The 9447-nt window shown below is 41.8% G+C and overlaps 1 protein-coding gene across 3 annotated transcripts in view; it reads left to right on the forward strand.

The window, feature by feature from the left end:
- The first annotated feature begins 4300 nt into the window (after positions 1 to 4300).
- Luc7l (LUC7 like) overlaps positions 4301 to 9447 on the forward strand; it is a 36660-nt gene continuing 31513 nt past the window's right edge. Inside the window, exons 1-4 of one of the 3 annotated variants that reach the window (XM_021221322.2) lie at positions 4334 to 4480; positions 5362 to 5432; positions 6415 to 6509; positions 9052 to 9150. In XM_021221322.2, the coding sequence (XP_021076981.1) occupies positions 9055 to 9150 (96 nt within the window). In that variant the 5' untranslated portion in view covers positions 4334 to 4480; positions 5362 to 5432; positions 6415 to 6509; positions 9052 to 9054. Of the gene's footprint in view, positions 4481 to 5361; positions 5433 to 6037; positions 6124 to 6414; positions 6510 to 9051; positions 9151 to 9447 lie in introns of those variants that run through there. The other 2 variants (XM_021221321.1, XM_029533019.1) reach the window with 2 other exon arrangements.

The raw sequence follows: 9447 nt of genomic DNA on the forward strand, positions 1-9447 counted from the left end.
CACACACACACACACACACACACACACACACACACACACACACACACACACGGTATAGCCCCATGTTGCCCTGGTTGGCTTATGGTCCTAGCTAGCCTGTAACTCCCTTTGTGAGCCAGGCTGGCCTCAGTCACAGAGAACCACCTATACATCAGACTATAGGTAGATAATAAATGGTACTAAAGGACTAAAGAAAGCTCACGATAATTTGGTTCTAGATTAGCAATATTTTTTTTTTCATTTTTCAAGACAGGGTTCCTCTGTATATCTCTGGTTGTCCTGGAACTCACTTTGTAGACCAGGCTGGCCTCGAACTCAAGAATCTGCCTCTGCCTCCCAGATTATCAATATTCTAACACTCCATATTCGGGAAGTTCTTTTTTCCTTTTCCCTTCTTTCCTTCCTTCCTTTTCTTTTAGACAAGGAGTCATGTAATACAGGCTGGCCTTGAACTCACTATGTAGCTGAGGATGAATCTGAGATTTTGATCCTACTGCCTCTACCTTACAATTGCTTTGATAACATGTGAACAACATTGTGTCTGGTTTTATGCTGTGCTGGATACAGAACACAGGGCACACTAGGCAAGCACTATTAACTGAGCCACATCCCCAGTCCCTTCTTTTTCCCCATCCATACGGTTATAAACAGTTAATTGGCCTTGTAAAATCTTTGGCCCAAGTGTGGGCCTTTCCTGGAAACTTCAATTCACATCATCTTGTAAAAGTGTGTTGTATTCTCCTGATATAATTGTCATCTCTGAGGCTTACTGCTTTCATCTGCTAACTTAGGCCTGGAAGCTTCTAGCCTCCATACAACCTAATTAGGCCTAGGATGTCTTCAACTTCTTAGACTTACTGATGAATAAATTCATCACTTCCTAGTTCTTTCTGAGCTCTGGGTGGCTGGTTCAGCTCAGCTGTTCTGGCTTAAATGCCTCTCTGGGCTACTTCAACCTGGTTTCTCCTGGCTTCTTCTGAATTGCTGTTCTTGGTCAAATGCTCTGCTTGGTCTCAAATTAACTTTGGCAATATGTTCTAATCTTCTGACTCCTTCTTATTCTCTGTTTTCTTCTGTCTTCATCTGTGTCTAAAGTGTGTGTTTAAGGGCTGGACCACACCATAACTAGAAATACTTTGATCATGCTGTGAACCTCAAGGTTCTGTAATTTACTGGAAAAACCTGGTTTTAGTTGTAGTGTGGCTTAGCATACGCCTTTAATACAAGAGCTTTCAGTTTGAATTCTTTAAACAGGGTTAAATAAAGTCAACCATAGTTCAAGAGGAGGGGCAAGCAACCAGTTGGCAGGAAGTGATTATAGAATTATTCTTTTAAAGAAATAACCATGGAAAGTAAAAGGGAATTAGGAGGACAGATAAGAGAAGCGTGCAAGCACAGGAAGTAGAAAGGAGTGTGGTTTGAAAAGGAGGTGGGGCATTGCTTTGGGGGCATTGACTGAGGGAAGGTCAGCTTCATGCTTTCTCGGCCTCCATGAGCTAGCAACCTTTCACCTGGGCATCAGACTCCCGAGCCTTCCTTGGCAAAATCAAGCAATTGAGATTTTAAAACAACAATCACCTCTTCCTCCTAATTTAAGATCAGACTGAGACATCCGTATTGATGGACCAGAGCACAACCAGGCCAGTGGAGAAAAAAAAGTGTACCGGGAGGCAAGAAGGGGAAAACAGACATCAATAGCAGAACAAAGCCATGTGTGTCAGCTAGAAATACTAAGTGGATGGGGCTAAGAGAAATCTTTAGAAAGGGAATTGTAGATTAGAGAAATTGGTGGTTAAGAGCCTTACTGTTTACAGGGGAATGCCAGGGCCAAGAAGTGGGAATGGGTGGGTAGGGGAGCAGGGCAGGGGGAGGGTATAGGGAACTTTTGGGATAGCATTTGCAATGTAAATAAAGAAAATATCTAATTAAAAAAGAGCCTTACTGTTTTTGGTTTGGTTTTGTTTGGTTCCCAGCACCTACATGACAGCTCCCAAACATTTCTAACTCTGGTTCCAAGGGAATTGTAATATATTATAAAACAAATTATTGTACTATTATGGTTCTGTGTGAAGTACAAACTCCAACCAACATGGAGAGCACATAAGCATTCAGAGAGAAAGAAGAGCTATTTAATAAACATACGGGCTAGGTTGTCAAAACCGTCTAGTCTTGTGGTGGAAATGTTCACAATTTATATAGAGTAAGCAGCTTTGTCACGAAAGTCTACCATTCTAGAATGGTCTTTTCCTCCTAGTAGCAAAAGAAATCCCTTAGTTTGAACTTTATAGATCCAACACCTACTTCCCCAGCTTTCAGACACGAATCACCCCTGCCCAGTTTTATTTTTTTATTTTTAAAGTTGTTTTTTTTTCCTTTTTTCTAAAGATTTATTTATTGCTATATGTAAGTATACTGTAGCTGTCTTCAGACACACCAGAAGAGGGCGTCAGATTTCATTACAAATGGTTGTGAGTCACCATGTGGTTCCTGGAATTTGAACTCAGCAGTGCTGATCCACAGAAGAGCCGTTAGTGCTCTTAACCTCTGACCCATCATTCCAGCCCCAGTTTTATATATATATATATATATATATATATATATATATATATATATATATATTTATTTTGCTTTATAACTTACAAATGTAACATTACTCTCAATAGCAATTAATACTTTGCAGCACTGATAAATCAACATCCCCAAAAAATTTTTTTNTATATATATATATATATATATATATATATATATTTAATTATTTTGCTTTATAACTTACAAATGTAACATTACTCTCAATAGCAATTAATACTTTGCAGCACTGATAAATCAACATCCCCAAAAAATTTTTTTTTACATCTAATTCAAAAAACAGGTCTCTTTCTTTACTTGCAATTTCATAATCTGCTCGAAGGGCCAAGTCGTGGATTTTGGTACATTCTCCTAAATTCATGTTCTGTGGGGGAAAAAATTATACAGTAACATCTATCCATTATAGGAAGCATGTAATTGGGCAGGAGAGATGGCTCAACAGTTAAGAGCACTGACTGATCTTCCGGAGGTCATGAGTTTAAATCCCAGCAACCACATGGTGGCTCACAACCATCTGTAATGAGAAACAATAAAGAACCTAGGGGCCCGAGCAAGAGGGAGAAGGGGAGGAGGGAGGGGAAAGAGTAACAGAATAAATAAATAAATAAAAAGCATGTAATTTATATGACTTAGCGTTTCAACTTTTATTGAAAAAAGCAAAATAGTTTTATAGATAGTAAATGACGAAATGGACCAAGTGTAATGGCGTGTGCTGGTAATCTCAATGGTCTGGAGGCTGAGCAGCAAAGGGATAGCAAGTTCAAGCCCAACCTGGTCTATCTATCTATCTATATCCCTGTCTCCAGCGGAAGAAATGGAGGCAAGAGCATTTGCACATTTCTGTAATTGCAGCACTTGGTAAGGAAGGGAAAGAGGGGGGGTCAGGAATGCAAGTCATCCTTGGCTTCATAATAAGTTCAAGGTCAGCATGGGCAACATGAGACTACATTACACAAGCAAAAAAGAACTGAGATATAACCTAGACATTCCTTTATCCTTAGTTTGTTTTGTTTTGTTTTTTGAGACAGCTTTCCCCCGTGTAACTCTGGCAGTCCTGCACCATCAGGCTGGTCTCTAACTCAGAGATTCGCCTGCCTCTGCCTCCCCCAGTGCTGAGAGTAAAGGCCTTTGCCTCCAGTTTACTATATTTTTGTTTGACTAAAGTCTCATTAGAGCATAGAATTTTATGTTTCAGGAACCAGGATAAAAATCAGTGGTGGAGTTTGGAGTTTTTAATCTAGTCTTTTTTTTTTAAAAAAGGTTTATTTATTTATTTACTTACTTACTTATTTAATGTATATGAGTACACTGTAGCTATCTTCAGACACAGCTGAAGTGGTTATCAGATCCCATTACATATCATTGTGAGCCACCATGTGGTTGCTGGGAATTGAACTCAGGACCTCTGGAAGAGCAGTTTGTGCCTTCAACCTCTGACCCATCTACCCATCTCTCCAGCCCCTTTTTTAAACAGGAGGTAGGATCTTAAGTCTCACAATGACCACGCTACCGCAGGCTAGCCTGACACCCAGGACGCTGGCCTTGAACTACTCAAGCATGATCCTGGGGATTACAGGCATCCGCCACCACGCCCGACGAAAACCAAGCTCAGTCGATCTAGTCTCTAGAACAATTCGTGACCGTTCCACTCAGCGACTCGAGTGCATTTCCCGACAGGCCTTGCATCAACGCCAAAGAACTTCCTCCCAGCATCCCCCGCGGCCGGAAGGTGCCGTGCGGGCTTCAGGCTGATAGGAGCGTCGTTCCTCGTCGCGGTTCGCGGCTTCTCTCGTTGAGTTGTGAGCAGCTTCCCGGCCGTCCCCACGGGCCACCATGTCCGCCCAGGCGCAGATGCGGGCCCTGTTGGACCAGCTCATGGGCACGGCTCGGGACGGTGAGTCTGAGCAGCGGTCCGGGCTCTGGGCGGGGTGGGAGTAAGGCGAGGCCGCCTGGAAGCCCGAGGTGAGGGCCGTGACAGCGTGCGTCTGCGCGGGGCGCCATTTTTCTCCCCTGCTCGCTGACCCCAGGCTCGGGGCCTTTGTCTGATCTGCTCGGCCCGCGAGTCTCTCGCGGCCGCCGCGTTCGACTGGTCCGGGCTGCCTCCTTGCTGAGAGTCCGATCCGACGGTGGGGCTTGGTCCCCTTCTCGTTTTCCGTCGTGCGAGTTCCTCTTGGTCGGCACCGCGGCTCGGCGCCGCCGGGCACACTGGAGCGTCGGCGAAGGGCTGGTACCAGCGTGGGCTCCGGGCTGCCGGCTGCCGGCTGCCGGGTGGCGGAGTTTCTCTGATACCCTTCGGAGGAGAAGCGATTCCCGAAGGAGCTGGACGGGTTTCGAAAACCCGGGCGTTCTTGCTCCATAGGGTTCCACAGGGAGCCGCAAATGAGCATTTCTAACGTGGGTTCCCTCCGCGTACTTTTCTAGTCTTCCCTCCCTTCATTCCCCTGCCTCACAGATTTCGCCTCCGTTTAGTCACCTCTTGGCATTCATTAGGTAGTTGGTTCTGTAAGGAGGCGTGCAAGATCATGGTGGTGTCTCAGGAAAAAGCAGTTGCATCCCAGCAAAGCTAGATCCCTGCTGTGGTTTGTGTTTCCATTTTTATTAAGTTGTAATTTCACACTGGCACATTTCACAGGGCTGTGCAGATTCTTTGCACCATTTCATAGGTCAATAAGTGCTTTTAGCTTTCTTTGTATGTTGAGTTGCTTTTGAATTGCTTCCCATATTTTTATTTCATACAAACTGAACAATTGTGGCCCCTCTATTTTATTTATAAAGGTTCAGTGTATCTTTGCCTGCCTACATCAATCTGCAAGGGAGTTGCAGAAAAGCCTCATGTTCATCGAGCCGTGAGTCACAACCAATTTCTAAGCTGTTATAACAAAAAAGTGTTTGCTTTTTTTTCCACAAGTAACTTTAAAAGTGTAGTTTAGAAAGAAAACATTTTCAGTAAAAAGACACTACATTAATCCTGGATGCTTGCCAATCCTGAACTATATTCCTCCCTGACTATTACACAGCACTGTGTCCTATACACAGATAGCCTTAGAATTTGTCACATACCACTTTGCCTTTACTTTTATGTATCATTCCCCGACTTCCTTACTGCAGGTGTGGGCAAGAAAACTTTTCCTTTAAAACTTTTCAACAGCGGGCATAAATCTGCAGCTGAGTTCTTGAAGATTGCAGATGGGTACAGTATGTGTTGGAGTTCACAGTGTGTATTGACTAACCTGATTCCTTTTTGCTTTCTTTGGTATTGTCTTGTTAAAAGTGACTCCCAGGTGCCAACTTTCTTTTTTGGAGGGTGGGGATGAAAGGGGAAGAAGAGGAAAGGTTCTAGAGATATTTAAATCAGTGATAGAGCTTGAAAGCGTTCTTTCTCTTGTAGTTTTTTGGTAAAATACTGCCTATTAATTTGATTCTAACAAGAAAATCAGATTATTGAATAGCTTTGGTTGGTGGAGATTAGCAGCTGTAATGATCCGCGGTGGATTCATGGCACTCAATACACCGGTCTTGATGGGTCATTGCCCACAGGTAAATTTGGGCGGATGCCTTCTGGTACACTCACTCCTACTTCTGACTCTGTTCTGTGAATTAACGGTGGAGTTAGGTGTGGTTCAGTGTGCTTCTTCATAAAAAACTTAGCTTAAAAACTATTTGTATTTTATTCCAGTTGTAAATATCTTTAGATCAGTTTCTTAGTGTATATGATGGGAAGGATACAGAAACACTAGGCTGCAAATGATCCAGGTGTATTAATTTTGCCAGATAACCTTGTGTAGTGAATGAGATAATACTTTATTTAAAACCACAAATGAATTTCAGGAGATGAAACCAGACAGAGGGTCAAGTTTACAGATGACCGTGTCTGCAAGAGTCACCTTCTGGACTGCTGCCCCCATGACATCCTTGCTGGGACGGTAGGTGCATTGGAGACCTTTATGATTAGATTACTTAGAAGGAGTGGTACAGTAGATGTTTGTGTGTGTGTGTGTGTGTGTGCGCGTGCATGTGTGTATACATATTGAACCCAAGAGAGAGATTTTGTCTTTAAAAAATTACATAATGGGTGCTAGAGAAGTAGCTCAGTGGGTAAGCACTTGTTGCTCTTGCAGAGGACCCACTTGTTGACTTAAAATATCTGTAACTCCAGTTCTAGGGCATCTAATACTCGGCAGCTACATTCATTCATGTGCACATACCTAGACCCTGGAATATACATAATTTAAAAATAATAAAATTAAGCCTTAAAATTAAATAATGTGCTGGGCGTGGTGGCGCATACCTTTAATCCCAGCACTTGGGTGGCAGAGGCAGGCGGATTTCTGAGTTCGAGGCCAGCCTGGTCTACAAAGTGAGTTCCAGGACAGCCAGGGATATACAGAGAAACCCTGTCTCGAAAANAAACAAACAAAAAAACCAAAAAAAAAAAAAAAAAAGCAATGTTTGACAATACAAGTGTTAGGATTAGAAATGTTGGAATACCTACTTTATACTGTGTATAAGGAGTTACAGGGCTGGAGAGATGCCTCCGCGTTTAAGAGCACTGGTTGTCCTTTGAGAGGCCCCGGGTTTAATTCCTGGGACTCACATGGCAACTCAAAACTGTCTTAACTCCGCCCAGGCATGTACATGGTACACAGACATACATTCAAGCAAAATATCTATACACATAAAAATGTAAAAAAATTATGTTTTAAAAACTAGTTGAGTATTTCATATACTCATACAAGGTATTATACTCTCATCTATCTCTCCACACTCGGGGGATTTGACTTTGAGGGTCTCATGGGACACATGGAGTGGGAATTGTGGGGGGAGTGAATATTTTTCAGGTAGAATTCCATTTTCCTTTACCGTATAAAGTCTGTCGCTCTTCAAATTAAAGATTGTTGGTAGAGTTTTTGGGTTGTGAAACATTTCACTAGTGAAAAAATCCATAAAACAATCAGGTTGTTTTGAAAATTTTGCTAATCTTGTTTAATTTCAAGTTGAATTTATATTAGACCTTATTAATAGTATATTTACATAAATGTATACATATATGTATATATATACAAACACAAAATTTTGGGTGTAGGCCTGAGTACATGCAGGTGCCCACCGAAGCCGAAGAATACATTGGATCCTCTGGAATTGGAATTATAGGTGGTTTTGAGTCTTTCTGACGTGGATGCAGAAACCCAGGTCCTGAAAGAGCACCAAGTGCTTTAATTGCAGAGCCACCTTTTCAGCCTCTGTTTGCTCCTACCTCATTCATTATTTATACTGTGTATTTGTCGTGTGCATGCCTGTGCAGGTGCCAAGGTTCATGTAGATGTCAGAGGACAACTTGGCGGAAAGATTTTGTCCCCCTATTGGATCTGGGGATTGCACTCATCATCAGGTGGCTTTTCCTCCTGAGTCATCTTTGTTTTGTTTTGTTTTTTTTTTTTTTTTTTGGTTTTTCTAGACAGGGTTTTTCTGTGTAGCCCTGGTTGTGCTGGAGCTCACTTTGTAGACCAAGTTGGCCTCGAACTCAGAAATCCACCTGCCTCTGCCTCCCAAGTGCTGGGATTAAAGGCATGCGCCACCACCGCCCAGCTCCTGCTGAGTCATCTTATCAGCCCCTAATATAAAATAAAAATCAAATGGAGATCACATTGATTACATACTTTTATTTTTATAACTCTTTCAAGAAATCTAACCAATAACTGTAGACTCTGAATAACACAGCTAAATGATAGTTTTGAGGAATGTGCTTTCATTTGAAATTAAGTTAAATTTAAGATTAAGCAGTGAAGAGAGTCATCTGCCATATTTCAGCCACTTAGAGTGAGTAACTGTTTTGGGAAGGCCCAGTTCAAGACTTTGACAGCAATTTTGAGAAATGTATTGATTGTATGAAAGGATGTGTGCCAAAGAAAACATCTGGTGAACCCTGGATTAGAACGTGTGTAGTGGTATTTGTGCGTGCGTGCGTGCGTGCACCCATGCAGAAGCAAGAGGGTAGTAGGTCTTGTCTTTTTGTCACTGGTCACCTAGCCCTATAGTCTTTTGAGACATGTTTCACTGTATAGCTCTTGCTGTCCTGGAACTTATTTTGTAGACCAGGCTACAAAATCCATCTGCCTTGGTCTCTTACCTGTTGGGATTAAAGTTGTTCACTACCTCTCCTGGTATGGAGCATCTTTGATGAGTGAGGATTTTGAGAATTGCCTAGAAAGCTGATGTAGGAATACTGTATTCTTGTCCTTACCAGGCCCATATAGACCAGGTTAGGCTTGAACTTGCTATCCCTTTGCTGCTCAGCCTCCAGACCATTGAGATTACCAGCACACGCCAATACACTTGGTCCATTTCTTCATTTACTATCTATAAAACTATTTTGCTTTTTTCAATAAAAGTTGAAACGCTAAGTCATATTAATTACATGTTTTCGTAAATGGATAGGTGTTAATGTATAATCTTTTTTCTCCACAGCGCATGGATTTAGGAGAATGTACCAAAATCCACGACTTGGCCCTTCGAGCAGATTATGAAATTGCAAGTAAAGAAAGAGACCTGTTTTTTGAGTTAGATGTAAGATTTGTTTTTTGATTTGCTTCATCAGTGCTGCAAAGTATTAGTTGCTATTGAGAGTAATGTTATGTTTGTAAGTTACAATGCAAAATAATATGTATTTCTTATCCAACCACTTTAAAGTTCTAATACACAACAGGTGGTTCTCAACCTGTTACTGAATTGAGTTTTATTTCTTAGTTTGCTTTTTTTGATGCCTGACTCATATAGTTTATGTGGTAGCACTTGTTATGTATTGTTATGTAGCCAATTACAATCTTGAACTCTCTCTCTCTCTCTCTCTCTCTCTTTTTTTTT

The sequence above is a fragment of the Mus pahari genome, chromosome 21 (genome assembly GCF_900095145.1).
Source record: "Mus pahari chromosome 21, PAHARI_EIJ_v1.1, whole genome shotgun sequence".
In the NCBI taxonomy this organism is placed as follows: Eukaryota; Metazoa; Chordata; class Mammalia; order Rodentia; family Muridae; genus Mus; species Mus pahari.